The sequence below is a fragment of the Sceloporus occidentalis genome, unplaced genomic scaffold, assembly GCF_023333645.1.
Source record: "Sceloporus occidentalis isolate IW3139 unplaced genomic scaffold, rSceOcc1.0.p SCAF_74, whole genome shotgun sequence".
In the NCBI taxonomy this organism is placed as follows: Eukaryota; Metazoa; Chordata; class Lepidosauria; order Squamata; family Phrynosomatidae; genus Sceloporus; species Sceloporus occidentalis.
Genome location: NW_028317054.1, coordinates 1,365,029 through 1,384,243, shown reverse-complemented (window position 1 = coordinate 1,384,243; position 19,215 = coordinate 1,365,029). Strand labels below are relative to the sequence as shown.

At 35.4% G+C, this 19,215-nt stretch overlaps 1 protein-coding gene across 14 annotated transcripts in view; it reads left to right on the top strand.

The window, feature by feature from the left end:
• LOC149285922 (sodium channel protein type 2 subunit alpha-like) overlaps positions 1-19,215 on the top strand; it is a 42,215-nt gene that overhangs the window by 21,520 nt on the left and 1,480 nt on the right. For 10 of the 14 annotated variants that reach the window (XM_089494622.1, XM_089494620.1, XM_089494618.1 and 7 more), the window contains exons 17-25: positions 6,358-6,496; positions 7,173-7,327; positions 8,237-8,410; positions 11,272-11,394; positions 14,948-15,229; positions 16,553-16,606; positions 16,765-16,902; positions 17,449-17,553; positions 18,489-18,759. In XM_089494622.1, coding sequence (XP_089350748.1) covers positions 6,358-6,496; positions 7,173-7,327; positions 8,237-8,410; positions 11,272-11,394; positions 14,948-15,229; positions 16,553-16,606; positions 16,765-16,902; positions 17,449-17,553; positions 18,489-18,759 — 1,441 coding nt within the window. Of the gene's footprint in view, positions 1-6,357; positions 6,497-7,172; positions 7,328-8,236; positions 8,411-11,271; positions 11,395-14,947; positions 15,230-16,552; positions 16,611-16,764; positions 16,907-17,448; positions 17,554-18,488; positions 18,760-19,215 lie in introns of all 14 variants that reach the window. The other 4 variants (XM_089494624.1, XM_089494619.1, XM_089494623.1 and 1 more) reach the window with 2 other exon arrangements.

Here is a 19,215-nt window from a genome sequence, read left to right as displayed (position 1 = left end):
TGGACATATATACGTGGCAGTCTTGTGTACAGCAATGCTAAATTTTATTTTAATGTTAAACAAAAAAATACTTATTTATTCATAGTACATCCCCTTTAAGTCAGATAAGATCAGAGTTGGTGATCGCTATATAAAATATTACGTAAAATATGTAAACCCATTAGGCAGATGGAGTGATAAAGAAGTAGATCCCAATAAAACAAAAACATTCAAAGGCTGAAAATATATATAAAAAAAAGAAAAAACAAAAATAGTGGAATCTTTTAAGAAAATCATATTGGCAATTACAAATTTTTTTTCTTAAATATTTGATTCCCACAGTTTTGTTTTTTTTTAAATGACCCATCTGACTCGAGGTTAGTGCAGCAGTTACGTGGCCATCAATTTATATAATTATAAAGAAGCAGAGTAATGTCTGGAAATTATAAGGATGCAATATGTGTGTGTATATATATATATATATAATGGAAGGATGGGTCATACATTTCTCCAATCAAGTTTGAAGAAAGCCTGTATAACATCAATATATCAAGTATATAATATCATTATTTCATTGGAGGTTAAGTGGCATTACATCATGAAATATATTGTGTACTCATTATATGCATTATGGGAAAATTGATCTTAACTTTCTTTTTTCACGACTATCTTTCCCCATTTAACTGATTGCTCCTGTAAGTTGTTGATTGTGGTTGATTGGTTCGAACAGTCTGTTTAAGGATAGTCTATTTAAGGGTGATAACGTTAGCATATTAAATAACTCAGATGTTGCTCTGCCAAACTACAGGTTTTTTTCAGTAAATTATTTGAAGTTACATATAGTTTGTCGCAGGATGTAATTATTATAATTTTTATATTAAAGACACATCACACTGGTCGCTGGGCTCACAGTGAAATGCCATTGGTGGGTCACATTAATGACCATAGTCATGTAGGAATTCCCTGGCGTGGGGTGACAACTTGGGGTTCTATAAGTAATCGCTCATAAAATATACTTTTATGGTGAAATACATTGCTGGTTTCTCTAGTGCTTAAACTATTGCCATTACATATTAGTAGTGTTTAGGAATAGATTGTACCAAATGCACAATTCAAAGTTAAGAGAAATATCTTATCATATTCGCACATAAAGCTAAAAGGAAGGTTCAGAGTGGCTCAATAAGTGTTTTGTTGATCAAATTGTGTCCATGTTGATGTAACACTTGTCCTATTAGAACCACATATATTTGGAGACCTGTACGTGTTGATGAAACATGTCTGTGGATATGTGTATATTGTTTACTGTCCAGAAGCGGACAAACTTGAACCTTGCAATGGCCAGGTTACCTGGACCACAAGGGTCGGTGTGGATACAAGGCACCATGTGATTATGTCCTGTATTCTTATGAGTTAAGTACATGTTTGAGAATCTGTGTTTTTTGTGATCAATCTCAAATCAGAGCATTAGGGATATTGTTAATTTGATCTTTTTTTTTTTTGCTTGCCCTTTTTTTTTTACTTCTCACAGGGGTAAAATCAAGCAGGAGCAATCAAGAAAGCAGCTGTGGTGCTTTTAAACAAAGCACAGCAACGTTTCACCCGATTTCTTAAGGTTAACCAAAATAATCTGATTATAGTAATTTTTTTGATTGGCTTGCATGCACCTAAGCTGTGTCCCCTGCTTGTCCATTGCAATCCAGTACAAAACATCCACAGCCATTAGGCTTAGGCTGAGTCGTAGGACTCGCATCACAGCATGGTCTTTACGAGATTGGCAATGGCAACTCTAACAAAGTTTGGTTTTTGTGACCCAGATTAATATTATACTTTGATATGTATATGTTTTCTTTTTTTGTATCTTCCTTGGCATTTAATGCATGCTCTAACCCTCTGCTTAAATGGCCACACTATAAAGAAAGATGCAGAAGAGCATGTATCATTTTGACTGTAAATGAAAGCATATGTTTTAAAGATTTACAGTTGGGTTATCATGTAATATGATTTTTTTTATTCTTTATTTCAGAACGCTGTGTTTAGGTTCCTACTTACTTATGTCTGTTATCTCTATGTTAGTTTTGTTAAAGGTTTTGTTAAGGCATTTTTGTGAAATGTATTCCATATTGAAAGGATGATATATTCATTTTTGGGCTTCAATTCAGGTAAAGGTCTTCAAAGAGCATATTCTGTATGAGGAATTTCCAAAGTACCTATGGTGCCAGGGTTTGTGATCATAATGCTGGGTCAAATAAGTGCCTATAGGAGGCCAATCAATTCAGATTCCAAAACTATAAACATGAATGATATGTAGATGAATGATGAACTGTGAAAAGATTTCTCTGCCATTTGGGGTAAAAAGCATCCTATACTTTCTACAGGGAATTTTATTATAAAAAAAGAAGCAGTTTAGGGTTTATATATTTTGTTCATGCCTCAAAGTATTTTATTTAAATGTCAGTTTTTAAGCAATGCTTTGCACAGCCATCTGGCACTCAGGTGGTTAACCGTAACCCCATGCAAATCTGTTGGAGAAGCTTTTTTTTATTTTTCTTTATTTTTTTCTCACGTGAAAAGTATGTTAATAATATGTTAACCTGTTAAAGGTACAATAATGGCTCGAGTTTAGATTTTATAGAATTTACAAGCCATATAAGGAGATGGATTTTGCATATCAATACTTTTTGGTTTTATTTTAAACATAAATACATATAAATGCTAGTATTATTCCGCAGGTGTGATATTCGGCATTGCTTCCGATATGCATTTCTGCTACACTTTCAAAGTCTTTTATGGGAACTTCCACCAGTTTGCTACTTTTCATGGAATCAATCTAGAATTTGTACTCCGCTCTTTAAATCCAAAGGACACAAACTGTTAGCAATGTCAGTGATTTGGGATTTAGGTTGTTTTTGTCTGTAGCCACGCGGTGACCCAGTAACCAAAAATACTAAAGCCACTGGAGAAAAGATTAAACACCAAAACTGGTCAATACTTTTTAATATGAAGTATAGGGAGCTGACTTGTAGTCGTTGGTTCTGCCAAAAGGTTGTCCAGCAGTGGATGCCTTTTGTGGCTTCACAAGCCTGGTGATTCCTAATACCTCCATCTCTGTCTACAGAAACAACTCAGTGTAACATTTATCATAGGAGGAATTGGCTATGCATTGCTTATCCCACGTGTTCTTAGTCCGGAAGGCTTTTGATAATGGGGCACTATCCAATAAACTGATTCATGTATCCCACATTAAAAATTATGTTAGTGTTCCTTTGACTGTTAGGATTTGTTAAATGAGCGTTAAAAGATTTTTGGCCTGAGACAATAAGATCCTACTTTTTCAAATTAAAGGATAAACGATATGGGATGTACATGTCCAAGAGCTTTTAAAATCAGTATTTGCTGGAATTCTAGGTGAAATAGATAAATAAATAAAGGTAATAATAATACCCAAATGTAAAGCAGCAGCCAAACAACACTCTTCCTTCAAGTGTTCAAACAAATAGGCGATAGATCATGGCGCGCATAAACATATGGGAGAAAGAAAACAAAACAACAATAGTGTAATATGTACACCCAAAATGACTTGAAATATAGTAGCGTATCAACTCACAAACGAACTGAATAAGCCAGGCCCATCAAAGAATCAGTAGAAAAGGATCTTTAATATCTTCTAAAAGTCTTCTAAAATTCACTAAAATATAAATAGACCGGCAATAGTGCAGTATATCCGTAATGTAGATGGTTCAGATAGGCAAAAGAATGCACTCACAATTTGATGGGGCACTGCTAAACCAATAGAGTGCATACAAATGTCAAGGTGGTAGAACAGGATCAGCCTTTATTCCGGTATAACGTTCTGCTGCCACTTCTCAACGCGTTTCGCCGATGGTACGTCGGCTTCCTCAGGAGAAAGAAATCACTTTGGTAGCAGAAAAGTAAAGGTTTAGCAGTGCCCCATCAAATTGTGAGTGCATTCTTTTGCCTATCTGAACCATCTACATTACGGATATACTGCACTATTGCCGGTCTATTTATATTTTAGTGAATTTTAGAAGACTTTTAGAAGATATTAAAGATCCTTTTCTACTGACTCTTTGATGGGCCTGGCTTATTCAGTTCGTTTGTGAGTTGATACGCTACTATATTTCAAGTCATTTTGGGTGTACATATTACACTATTGTTGTTTTGCATATCTGCACAATGGCAGATATAATTATGGGTAATAGCTATTTATGTGTGAAAATATCAGGTCTTCCTTAACCGTACCTATGCAGTCCATCAAACACAAGTTCTCTACCAATTCTTTGTGCCCTTATTCTTGTGTGATAGGATCTGTGCCCTTTCATGGATCCCAGGAATGACTGAAATACAGCTGCCACCTGGGGAGATACTGGCGACCTGGCTGGTTGGGATAAATGAGACTGAATTAGGGGGTTCCAATGGCGTGTTCTTCCTATGGCTGAAGTGGTGGCAGCGTGTGAAATAATTTAGCAGGAACATAGAATTCTTATTAGTCCTTGTCCCTCTTTCCTTCCTTATTGTGTCTTTCTTCTTTGAGCTCAGAATGTTTGGTTCATACATGTTTATGGCAGTGAGTCTCAGTAACGTTTACAAAAAAGCAAGACAAAGCCGAAAATGTGTCGGTAAACTCAACTGTATAAATACACAGTAACTGTATTAAAACATAATGCTATCAAAATTATAAATGGTCGGGGTAGGGCAAAAAGTATTCTTGCCTGGGGTGCCATTTGGTCTAGGGACAGCCTTGAACTGGGCCATAATGAAAGTTGCAGGGCCCTACACAGCCTTCTGTGGGTTACTATATTAATCATTAATGTCAACCTGTGTGTTTTATAATTGTAATATATTTTTTGTATCCCCTAATACTTTGTTTCCTATTTATTTAGGACCATGGAGTAACGTTCCCTTTATTTTTTATTTTTGCCTTTGATATTTTGTTTTTTTTATAAAACTTGCTATTGCTGAAGCATTTTGCTACAATTTGTAATCATATGGCTATGATGGAAGTATCTACTGTGTAGCAGATAACAGGACTTGCGCTAAAATATACATTTTATATCATTTAAATATGATATTATTTTACTCCAAAATGTAGTTAAGGTCAGGGAGGTGAACTTAGACTTAGTTTGCTTTGGGATCAGTTAAATGGGATGGATTTTCATAGATTTCAGGAGACGCGGTCTCCGTGCAAGAACACTGGTGTTTGTGGCAAAAGTCGGTGAAACCCAGAATTTGATGGCAGATAAGATGTAAAAACTCAAACCTTAATCAGTCCTTGGTCTCGTGTTGGAATCGGGAAAGCCTTATGTTTATCCCTTGCATGTTTAAATTCCCTTGCTGTCTTAGCTACCACCCTCTCGGTAAAATAAAGTTATTGGTACATAAAGTACAATTTGGTGAAATATCTGCCACAAAGACTATTGCGGACTCAGGAAAATACTATTATAGGATTGTAAATTACATAAGTGAAGGATTTGGGACGGGAATGTCCTTTTCCCGACATGGTGTCGTTTTATAATCCTTATATGCTTCCATCATTTCCTATGTACATTTGCTGTTTCTCAGTGCAACCATTGATGATGTAATACATTACACAATAATAACATTACGCCCGATCAGAGAATGCGGACTGTGAATGCAAAACGGGAAAACTACTGCAATGTAGATTGATACTCATACTTCTTCCACAATAAGCCATTCTTACGAGCAGTTGGAAACATCAATCGAAATTTGTATCTGTACAAAAAAAATTATTACAAACAATACAAAAAGCTCCTAGTTACAAAATGCTGTTGCATCCATGTGAAGGAGTATGAGTAGCAGAACAACAAGTAGTTTGGAAATGCACAGAAACACTCTGGGGTGCATTGAAAAAGACGAATGCAATTGCTTGAAAAAAAGTGATAAACTGCATTTTCTGTATGATATCAAAGTAGCAAAAATTCACTTTTTTAACTCCCGTATGTGTACTGAAGAATAGGGCATGTTTTTTTTACTGGTACAGATGGATTATGACATGGTTGACAACTTGGGCTTTTAAATATCGCGATCAATTGTTTCTTTTGGCTCTTTGTGCCGCCTGACATTGGAGGATCCCTTACCTTCGCAAGCTGGAGTACATTAAATATTAATAAAGTAGTATGTTAAAGTTGTATTTTAGTTGCTGGAGTCTAAGAAAAGTAACTGTTTAAGTGCAAGAGGTAGGTAGCACATTATTTTTCCAATGTGTTACCCTTCTTATCTTGCAAAAAAAATAATAATAAGGATTGCAGATTTTTTTTTAACTTAAAACTTACATATCGATCCAGACAGAGGCATAATTTCTTAATAAAATGCTTATTTAATTTTGGGGTTTATTTTCAGAAGCTTAATATGACAAGCTCGTCGGAAGGGAGTACCGTGGACATCAGGCCCCCCGGAGTGGTAGTAGAAGGAGATGGAGACATTGTAGAAGTGGACCCTAGCGAGGAAGCTCTGGAACCAGATGCTTGTTTTACAGAAGGTGAGTGGGAGAGAAAACTGCTCATTAGAGCCTTTGTACTTGCCTCTCGTTTGGCAGCAATCCCATAGAACAGGATTATGTAATACTATGAACTTTAAATGTCCCTGTTAATCATAAAAGCACACATGTTGTGCAAGGATTGTATTGGCTTTACAAAATTGCAGGGAAAGACCACTGATTTTTTTCTTCCATTTTTTCAGTTATTTTTATAAACTATAATGGTTGCAATCTGTATCACCCTCCAGGTATATTTTCTTGTTTTAGCTATATTTATATATACTCATAAAATGTAAAATGGATTGCTTTCCTTGATGCTCAAAGGGTATGCTGTGATCTTTATAACATTCTTGTTCATCAGCACGTTTTTTAAAGAATAAAGAAATGAAGCTGTAAATATGTTTTGTGATTGAATATAGATTTTTTTTTTAACTATTTATGCATATAATATTATATTTGGTATCCATAACATTATAAAGAGGCCAAAAAAGAGAAATTGTAAGGTTTTTCAAATTGTCCATAAATCAAGGTTCTTGATAAAATTTAAAAGGCTCTTCATTAAATTAAAGGAGTTAAAGGAGTCATTAAAAGGACATCAAAGAAAAAGGAATGCAAACCAAATGCCCATGGGTGAAAGGGAAGTCCGACGATTTAAAATTAACAAAGTTATGTTTTGCAGGCTGTGTGAAGACCTGCCCTCTTTGCTATGTGAATATTGATGAAAACAAAGGAAAGGTGTGGTGGACATTTAGGAAGACCTGCTACACTATCGTGGAACACAACTGGTTTGAAACGTTCATTATCTTTATGATTCTCCTTAGCAGTGGTGCTCTGGTAAGTGCATAAGGAATGAGCTTTTGAGGAAACCATGTTTTGTTGCGTGCTTGGTATGGGACAGGAATGTTCTTTAGCAGTTCTTGAGCCGTTCTTGATGCCCAGGCAGGACCTGGGAGCCATCAGAAGCTTTACTGTGGTTTTACCTGCATACAAAGACACAGTATGATTAAATTAGAGTACCAAAGAAGGATGCACCATTTGTTTTAATCAACACTATTCGCTCCACTAGCACAATTCTGCCACTGATCCAGGGGCCCTAAAGAATAGTTTAGGATGACTTGTTTTCCATGTCTGCAATGTGTACAAAGGCTATCAGGATTTCAGAAGAACAATATGACAAAGCAATGTTTTGGGACTCCCAGTAGCCCTAAGATTCCATTTTATTGTCTTGTTTTTGAAACTTATTACATTACAATTACATAGTGCTGTTACCAAAAGGAAGTGACAACTAACAACAACTTTACAATTGACGGTATGAAATGCTTAATAGCATTAAGACACTTGTATTATACTAGTGTCTCATTTATTAGCACCTACTATAGACTGCTTTTAGGTATGAGCTGGGCATAGAAAATTCTTTTGTTAGTGGGGAGAGAAGTGGTGTATTTAATAGGAGTGCTGTCCAAAGCCTGACTCTAAGCCGTGACCTCAGCTGTTGGACCTCATGCTCTTCTTCCCCATGCTGCTTGTCCTATTCACTGTAGTGTAAATGCGCTGGTTGAAAGAAAGATTGAAGATCTTCCCAACTGTCCCTTTTAAGCTGTGGCGCACCAGTAGGACAATCTGATAACGCATCATGCGGCCTGAGGTTCGGATGACCGCCCCTCACCCAAAAAAATAACCACAGCTTCCTAAACACACTGTTTAGATGGATAAAACCTGTTTTACAATCTCTTTGCCTCACAGGCGTTTGAAGACATTTACATTGAGCAACGTAAAACCATAAAGACCATGTTGGAATATGCCGATAAAGTCTTCACGTATATCTTCATTCTGGAAATGCTTCTGAAATGGGTGGCTTATGGATTTGTGAAATACTTCACCAATGCCTGGTGCTGGCTGGACTTCCTAATTGTAGATGTAGGTATTTTACTTTTATCCTGCATGCAGAACCTTACTAAGAACATTAAGCTATATAATATACGTATAACCCAGGTTAAAGTAAAGATAAACTAAAAACAGCACGAAATATCTAGCAGGGGTTTTAAGAGGTAAAAATCATTGTTTTATCATTTAAACTAGCATGTTCTTATTCAGGGATTTAATAATCTTAAACTGTGTAGATCGGACTTTTAAACAAGTTTGTCTACCAAGTGCATTACCTAGTTATGTGTGTGGTTATGTGGTGCTGGGAATCCTGTTTTATATTTATTCTTTTAGCCTACAAAGATTCTTGGAGAATGTAAACTTTGATGTATATAATGTGAAAATGAATAATATTCGTTAAGACATTTAAAAATCCAAATAAGTTTATTGTTGCGGTAAATGTACTTAGGATTCTAGTGCATTTGCAGCCAAAAAAAAAAGGTAAAATATAAGAAAAAAAATGCATATGAAGGCTAAAGCGTACCTCGAAATAAGTAAAAGCTTCAAATGCCTGTTATCTTCTTCAGCGTGTTTTTGTAAAATATCTTTAATTCTATGGACTATTGGTAAGACTGTTTTTCCTTTTTCATCTCTGTGGCATTCTTAAACGTGACTATTTGATATGTGATTGGATGAGTTTTGGCCAATCAAATTATAATGCTTTGTACAGGTGAATTCCCAGTAACCTCTGTGTAAAAGGAAGCTTCCGATGGTAAAGTAAACTCCGCTAGAAACACATTTAATTACAAACTCACCTCCTTCATCAATATTAACACTAATTCCACTAATGGATATTAACGTTAACACTGTTAACTAAATAAGAATTATCTAACTGGTATAACTCATTAAAACAAATATTATAACAAAAACCAAGAAAAAAAACATTAAAATATACATAATTTCCAAATTAATTATGTATTACTAGACCATTATGTGAGAGGTAATTATCCTCCTGAACTATACTAAGAATAATTTCTCATTTTCATAAACAATTTATTATATTTCAAAGTATTCTGGTTTTTCCTTGAACTTCATCTTTTTCGTCATACATTATTTGTATATAGTATATATTATTTACATTATTATAGTTTTTGGTATGTTTTCTTCCCTTTTAATATGTTTAATATGTAGTTTGTGGATTTCTTGATCGTCCCATAGTAAAATGTATGTTTGACTTTCTAGGTTTCTGCTACAATGTAGAAGTATCTTGATTTGTTTTTTTGTATGGAACCATTGTGTGGTTCTGGAATATGTCCAATCTATTTTACATCGGATTAGTACTAAATAGAATGAAGTCTTCATGACTTTGATGCTGTTATCTTCACATATAAGGATATAAGTAATGAAGTCATTGTGAAAGACAAGAAACGGAAAAAAACGTAATTAAATCAGTATCCAGTAATGGTGGTTTATAGATACACAAGAACACAGTATGTATATAAATTTCAACATAGAATATATATAATTTTTTAAACCGCTCTGAAGTTTGCATTCAGAGTTAAAGTAACTAAAACATTAATATGTATCGAACCAATATAAAAAAAACAGTAGTATATAAAAATATTAAAATAAAAAGGAAAAATAAATGGTAAGTTAAATACTGAATATGTATGTGTATATATATATATATATATATTGCCTTAACTAAATTAAGAAAGGCAATGCAAAGAGTCTTGTTGATGTTTTGACTTTTATTTCTGCCTTCTTATGTACTTAGCTTGGTCATAGCGCCTTGTCAGTAGACTTAAAACAAAAGACAAGGTTAGTTCAATCAAGGACATACAGCGCCCTATGATAAAACCCACATTTTAGCTCCTAGACCTGGAAGCTCGTAACTATTTTCCTGGCCTCAATTTCGTTTAAGTTATGGTTAATGTATGAGCGGATATAGATATATATATATATACCACCTCCGTTTCTGCATAGGAAATTACAAGTTTAAAGGTGAGTTAATAATATGAAAGAAAAAAAAAATGGGTGGGTAAAATGTAACTTTTTACTTGAAGGCAAATAAGATGTATATGTCTTGAAATTCAATTACATTTTTTAGAAAAGATAAAGGCTGTTCTATCCTGCACATAATTTATAAAAACAAACAAGAAAACCAAAGACCATTAGCACTGCATCCAGTTTTTGAATTATCCATTAAACATACTATTGGTTCTAAACAGATTTCAATCATATCCCTTTTGGCGGTGGCTCTGGGGTATGACCAGCTAGTTGCTATTAAATCTCTAAGGACCTTGAGAGCACTGAGACCTCTACGAGCATTATCAAGATTTGAAGGAATAAGGGTAAGATTTAGACAACAGGGTGTTACACAGCACAGCACCTGGTTTTTTTTTTGTTATTTTAGGTTCATTTTTATCATCAGGCTTAGTTTTTCTCTTTTAATCCAACTGGACCCTTAAGAAAATAAGAGAGCCGGTAAGACCACTTCAATGTCTCACAGGCAATGTTCCATCTAATTTTTCTTAGGTGGCGTGCGCAGAAAATTTCTCTTGTGCAGAGCCAAAATTTTGTGCGCACAATATCCGCGCCACATAAAGTATCAAAAAAAATATATATATATATTTTTTATTGGGAAAAACTGTTGTGCGCACAATTTTTGGACGTGTGCGCTCTCTAAAAATGCTATGTGCGCGCGCACAAGCGCACAGCTTAGAGGGAACACTGCTCACAGGTCTCAATAATCAGGTGGATTTATTATGCTTTTTTTCCCCAGGCTTAACACAATTTGATTTTACTGTGATACAAGGAAGGAACGGCTTCAGCTTCCCTATAACCAAAGGAGTCCTTAATTTATGTACAGTGTCAAGTTGAAGACCAATTATTGTTTTTGTGTTTTTGTATAGGTGTCTCTTGTTAGCTTAGTAGCTAATGCCTTGGGATACTCTGAATTAGGGGCTATTAAGTCCCTTAGGACACTAAGGGCATTGAGACCACTGAGAGCCCTCTCACGGTTTGAAGGAATGAGGGTAAGAAATCACATAGGAGTCACTCTTAATGCATGTGTAGATACATGCATGCCATAAGGAATGATGAAGCATTGCTGAAAGATTGTCTGACGTATGTATCACCACGGACTGAGAACAAAATCACTGAACACTTTCACCCAAATCCTGCAATTCAGTTTACCTTGACTTTTGGTTTACATTAATTGAAAATAGGGGATATAGATTCTATTCATAGATCCTTGATTCTCTATCACTAAATTACATTTCTAGTGTGTTCGTTTATCGAAGTTTATGAGATTAAGCATTAATGGCTTTCGTTTGTGATAACCATACCAAAGATGTGATAGCTGACCAGCAAAGATAAACTACATGACATATTGTAAAGTTCCTGGTGTACCATACTGATATCAGTAGAGGGTCAGCAGCTCCCCCTGGACTGGTGTGAGTTTGAAGGTTTGGGGTCACAACCAGAATGGTCTTATTTGTGGGTTTCAAAACAGCCACTGTGGTTGTCTACAGTAACAGGAAACATTTATCATCTGGCTGAATACTTTCTTTACCTAATCTATGCAGTCCTTGGTGAGTTTATATTAATCTGGGATGGGTATTGAATGAGTTTGGCCCACTGTATTAGAGTTATTCGGCTTGCCACCATAAAGTTGCCAGCCTTCTCCTGATCAATAGGAATTTATTACACCAAACCTTTCCTACGCATTTTTATAACATTTTGTGACATCCTCATTTTTGAAATGTAACAAAATTCAGAAACGTGCAGAGATTATGGTCATAGTTTCTCTTTGTATACAGTATACACATCTTTGGTAACATAACTTATCATAATTAACCACAGAGGAAGCCAAGTTTATAGTCCCTGCTGGTACATGGTCATGTATATCAGCAGGTCACTCTGCATTAACATATAGAATGATCGTTGAAGGCGCAGCGTGTATTTATAGGGGAAAAAACAATATTCCATCAATGGAGGTAACTTGGCTTCATCTGACTTATGAACGTTGCTTTAAAATCCATCTTCTCAACAAGACTGGTCCCATTAGAATGGAAAGGATCTTGGGGGACATATAAAAATATTTGCTCTATTAACTATTAGTATTTGCTACTTGTATGCATATATTGGTTTGATGATTAGCATTTAAAGTTACTTATTGACTTGTGATGCTTGTACTGCAGATTAGAAAATGAATTAAACATACATAAAATTATTACACAATAAACTAAAATATTGTTAGTTTTTTTCTGTTAATAAATTGATAATTGGAGATGTTAGCTTTAATGCTAATTTACTGACTTTTCGTCAACTTTTATTAGCTGAGGCGGGGTTAGTTTTTATGGTTCCACTTCATCAATCCATTGTACCTTTAGAACCAATAATGAGAGTGTAACAAATTCTTCCCACATACCTTTAGTGTGTGGCCACATGGTGTAAGCGTGTATCATGTGGCTGTACGTGTATGATTTATCAGCTGCTCGCCTTGAACTGTCAGGGTGGATTTTACCATTCCAATCTTCTCATACTGTATTCCGCTATCCCTACGCTATATTACACTATATTACACATAAATCCTCCCACTTCCTTTTTGTGTCACCGACAGCAAGACGCATCATTCCGACTGAGCTGCTGTTGCATTAGATAAACTAGCTTTTCAATAAAATTCACATATCGAGCACTATGGTAACCAAGCTAGTGCACATCCGATCCTCTGCTGTACTGCTGCAGAGCCCAGAAATAAGGATGTTTTTCCCCAGCAACCAAAGTAAAAAATAAATCTTTGAACTGTAACAATCTAAATACTAAGAAAAATACTTATTGTATATATTTGGGGGCTTTTCTTATATCGCTATTAAAAAGTATAGGTCCGGCACTGATCCCTGAGGCATCCCATTAGTATCAAGACCTTTACCATTAACTACAACCTTCTGCCTCCTGTCACCCCACCATTGCATTATCCAAGATCAATAATGGTACCCATTGAACAACGTCATCACACAAAAAGTATCAATCACTAGACTTAGTAGGCATGAGAGGCAGGTTTAGTAATAAAAAAAGCATAGCATAAATTTTTATTTTATGTCTAGGAAAAAACTTTTCTATTTTCTATTATTTTAATAATAAAAATGTAATTTTGTTACAAAAGGGCAATTAATGTGTTACAAGCATCATAAGTTAACTTTGTTTTTTTTTTTTATTATTCCAAACTCAATAAATGCAAGTTATAACATGCCTGTTGATACTTACGTGACATGCGGTTACTGGAGGTGCTAAGGGTGGGAAGACTTCTACAGCGCATGCTTTATATTTCTTTCCAGCTCATTGGTAATTCTCATTCTAATTCAACCTTCTCAGCGCCAAATCAAGAGTATGCAGTAAATTTTAATAAAATAATGGTGCGGAGGAGGAGTTGAAATAATTTTTTTAAGGAATCCTTGGATTATTATTTGTTTTAATTCCACTTTAGTCCAAGAGGTGCCTTTTTTGCAGAACTAGTGGATTGAAACAATTATATAAATCGTGTGAAAATCATGCAATGCTGGGTGACTGATATCAATAATCACGCCATCTTCTCATTAAGTCAGGAGCATTGTGTTCATTAGTTTTAATACGTGTTTTGGATATAAAGATACAGTATATATCTATATTTATATATAGATATATTTATAATGTAATAGAAGCATCTCTAGTAAAGTGGAATCTAGATTATTATTTTAGATGACGTTTGCAATGGCTTTGAAAAATAGTATTTTGCTATGCTACAAATTAGTTTCTTAATTAAAGGGTCAAAAAGGGTCAGTATGTTTTATCATGAGAAGGAACTACTTTTTTATTATTATTATTATTTTACAAATTATTTTCCTAATCTAGAATTTTAGATTTTACACTGTTCTTTAATTCATGTTTTCACTGTTAATTATTTGGAATTTTGGTAAAAAATATAAATATTTAGAAAAAAAAAAGAAAATCTAGAACTTCCTTCTCTGATAAACATTACAACGCTATGGTGTCCCTTTAATTTACAAAGCACACTTCCAAGTATAAGGATAAGTCTATTTTTCAGATGGTGTAAAGCATGTTCATCATCTTACTTGGGCAATGCAAAAATACTCATGGCTTTTTGCATACAGCATGTGCTATTACAATACTGTGCATGAAATGAAATGGAAACAGTACTACTCCTTAAAATAATGTATTTTTCATTTGCAATGGTAAATTTTTATCATTATTATATTATTTTCTACCCTTTATAGTTTCAATCATCAGCCATTTTATGATTTTCTCTTTTTTTTTTTGAATGACATTGTCTATATTATTTAATTTAACTTTTATCTCTCTTTTTTTATTTCTGCAGTTCACATTTCTGTGACTCCATATTTCAGCTATCAGGTCTTTATTTTTTTAATGTTGATTTTTTTTTACCTACCCTGTGTGAATTTTCATCCCACACGATCCTATCGTATTAGTTTTTGTACGTGTTTCACACTAAACTGGTTACATGACAGTAAATGCCAAACCTAACATGTTCGTTTTTTGTTTTTTTTTGTTCCCTGATTATCATATTAGGTGGTCGTGAATGCTCTAATTGGAGCAATTCCATCCATCATGAACGTGCTTCTAGTTTGCCTTATTTTCTGGCTAATATTCAGTATAATGGGGGTAAATCTTTTTGCTGGCAAATATTACCACTGTGTTAACACTACGACCGGGGAAATGTTGCCTGTTACCCAAGTTAACAATATATCAGATTGCAAAAGGCTGATGAGTGCTAATGAAACCGCCAGATGGAAAAACGTCAAAGTGAATTTCGATAATGTCGGAGCTGGGTATCTCGCATTGCTCCAAGTGGTAAGTACTGTGTTTGCTCCTACCATTTCCAATGTCAGTTTTTTACACTAATCACTTGTGTATATGACATCCCAACATTGAGGCCAAGAGGACTCAAGTCACTTCACTGATGTAGAGCTGAAATGATCAGCTGACATTTGAAAATCAATGAGACTCATAGTTTTACTACCTTTGTCACATTAATTCCTTGCAATTATTCTGACTCAAAAAGAATTAACCAAAAACATAATGAATTGATTTGACTGCTTCGTTTTTTACAGTATTCTATTTGGTTTATCCCTTTGCCGCCACGACCGACACCCTGAGGTCTATTCACTTAAGGGAGAGTTGTCAGGAGAGATTGCAGGACAGTTGTGTTTTAGCTCATTGACTTCACTATACATTATGAAGGTCTAGACCCCAGTGCAGGACCTACAAGAAGAACTAGGCTGGACCTGGATGATGTATAGTTAAATCATTGAGATTTCTTAACCCTTTTAACCTATATTATACAGGGCCAGTTCAGCACTAGAAACTTGCCAGTGTTGACCCTTCACAGTCCTGACGTCTCCCTTTAGTAAAAAAACAAAAAACCTTGACCTGGTGTTGCTCCTCTACATGCATCTTATATTGCGGTGTCCCTAAACCTGCTTGATCCATCACGTACACAATTTTTAGAGGACCACTAGATGGTGTCTGCAGTTATGCATTTAAGATGTTGTATAGCGTGATTGCATGAGCTAGACCCAGACAGAGTGCTTTTTAAAGAAAAGAGTCTCTTACCCTTTCATCAAGTCCACTAATAAAGGTGAGCTGAGTGGTGCTGCATGAAACAGTGATTACAACACAAATTATTTGGACTGTGGTCAACAATGAACAAAGAATTATCAGGTACATGTAGTCTCTAAAAGGGTGTAATAATTTTATTCCATATAGTCCATATATGTCTATATAGTGTATATGCAGTGGTATATGCTGGCCAACTAGACATAAGCCTTGGATGCTAAATAAGGGAGGTGAAACCCCTGGGCCACTTCATTAATGTGCCACAGCTCTCAATGGGGGCGGTTGGGGAAAATGGAAGATCTCTCTTGAAACTGGGATGATTGAACTACAGAGGTTTGTGTAGATCTCCGTAGTATCATTTCCATATGAACTACGATGTCATATAAGGGGAAGAAGGCCTACAGCTGTAGAGGAGGTCCTCCTTAGCTTGGTAGGGGGTTGCTGGGGAAGCCTAAGACAGTAACCCCCATAAATAAGACACTGCATATACAGAATGCTGCCTTTGTGACTGGGGTATTGTTTCTAATTAAAGTACATGTAAACATCTTTCTCCTATAGGCAACATTTAAAGGCTGGATGGACATTATGTATGCTGCAGTTGATTCACGTAAGGTTAGTATGCGTGTGATGATTTCTATCTTCTAGTGTTATGGCAAAATACTTGTGTTATGAGAGGCTCTACTGACCATTGAGCAATGGCACCACAGGGAGTCTGAAACAGGCCCCTGCACCCCCAATATTCTAAAGTAGCTTTTTATTGTTTTATGCAGGTAGAAGAACAACCTATCTATGAAGACAACCTGTACATGTACCTGTACTTTGTTATCTTTATCATCTTTGGTTCCTTCTTCACCTTGAACCTCTTCATTGGTGTTATTATTGATAATTTCAACCAGCAAAAAAAGAAGATAAGTATTTTATTATTATATGATTATTTATTAAATTCCCATCCAAATTAGTAATACAGTAGGGTTACAAAGAAGTGGTTATATATTGAATGGAGTTGAGGAAGGCGTCAGAAAGTTTAACATGCCACAAAACCTTAAAAATATTTTTAGCTTCCCTTAAGCAGCGTCTTATACTACTATACTATAGTACTATAGACCGGCCCTACTCAATTTGACCTTCAATCCATTGAGGGGATCATTACTGATTTTGGTAAAAACAAGTATTTCTTAATGCAGGAAGAGTAAAACTGACTTATGGTGCTACTTATTTTCAAAATAATTTTGCTAAGTAGGGATTTCCTTGAATAGAAAGAGCATGACATACATATAGGAGAACGGAGTGGCAGAAACTATTTTATTAGCTGCTCATAGAAATCTAATCTTAAACAAATGTAGCTAAATTAAGAACATCCCCCCCCCCCAACACATTGCATTAACCAAAAATGCTAAAATTATGGTAGATATTATCTAGCTTGGTTTTGATCTGTTTTCTTTTCAATCCTTTACTTTGGAGGTCAAGACATATTCATGACAGAGGAACAAAAGAAATATTATAACGCAATGAAAAAGCTTGGGTCAAAAAAACCTCAAAAACCCATTCCAAGACCACCAGTAAGTATTATTATCATCTTTGAAGAAAATTGTGTATTGTAGCATGAATGATTAAGTGCAGATTGTCTTATGTCAGTGAACACAGAGCCTCGTACCCTCGCCATTTTGGTTTGAGTGGCTGCCCTATTATTATAACCACCATTGGAATTATCCAATAAGGCAGGAATATTGCATTGGTTGCTATGGTGATGTGAATAGTTTTACTGATAACCTTCAACAAGTCTAGCTTGTGAGGAATTCCTTAAGAAGATTGCTGAAACAGTTACATAACCAAACCCATTATTAGAGGTAACATTTATGTTCATGAAGTTTAATGCTCTCAGCCCTAACACGAAATGAATGTGAAGGAGAGGGTCAACTTGCACAATTAGCACTTTAAGGCTAATTTTTGATAGCTGCTTGGTCAATTTACCAAATGCATGTGGGTGGCTCTTTCCACAATCCAAGCTAAACGCCCAGCAGTAACAGACCTCCCTCCTCCTGATATATTCACCTCCAGTCAACTCTAGCTCTGGTGAACCATGTGTCCAGGGTCTGTTCAGAACGTAGTGCGCATGTGTGGAAAGTGCTACCATTGATTTCAATGTGAACACTTTCCTGCCACTTATTGACTGCTCCAAGCTGTCAATCAATGGTAAGAACAGTCAAACCATGGAGGAGTAGGGCTGCTGCAGGCCAACCTCTTCTTTGTCAGGTAAGAGCCTTAATAGCTCTAATAAGTCTGGAGATTCCATGCCATGATCACTAGCTGGTAAGTGGAATGGAATTCAATTTTGACCTTCTAATCAAAGGTTTCAGAACAAGAAGAAGAACCGTGTAATGAGTTATCGTAATTTAGGACTAAAGTTAATTTCCAAAGGAACAATGTTAAGAACGTTTGGTTTTTATTTTTCTTTGCAATAATTGCTGATATAAAACTTTTTTTTTCTCCCTAGAATAAATACCAAGGTTATGTTTTTGATTTTGTCACAAGACAAGCTTTCGACATCACAATCATGATCCTTATCTGCCTGAACATGGTAACCATGATGATTGAAACAGATGAGCAAAGCGATGAAATGGAAAAGAACTTGTACTGGATCAATTTGGTATTCATTATTCTGTTCACTGGTGAATTTCTTTTAAAACTGATCTCGCTGCGCCATTACTACTTCACCATTGGCTGGAACATATTTGATTTTGTCGTTGTAATTCTTTCTGTTGTGGGTAAGTACTGTTTAAGATTCTGAATAAATATGATCTCTGTTGTTTAATTAATAAACAGTTTAAGTGTCCTGACGCATAGATAGGGGCTTCTGAGTGGAAACAAGCCTTCCTGCTTTTTCTTCTCTTGCTATGGAACCAGGATCTCCAGCCTCTAACATCATTATCTGTTACTTATTGATAAGTAAGAGTCAATATGATGTGTTCCGTGGGCATTAATAGGTAACATCACATACTGTATATTGGCCAGAAGTGCATTTCCTAATTCATCTAGGAAATTGCCCTGAGTCTATAATTTCCAAGTTGATCCATGTAAAAGTGCATTAAACATGTGTATTTAGAAATACTGTTTTAATACACAAAATTTTACTAAATGTTCCCTGTTGGGGTCTATTCACTAATTGTGCTATCCATGACAGTATACCATATACCTCTGAAATTTCCCCTGGCCTTTCGGAA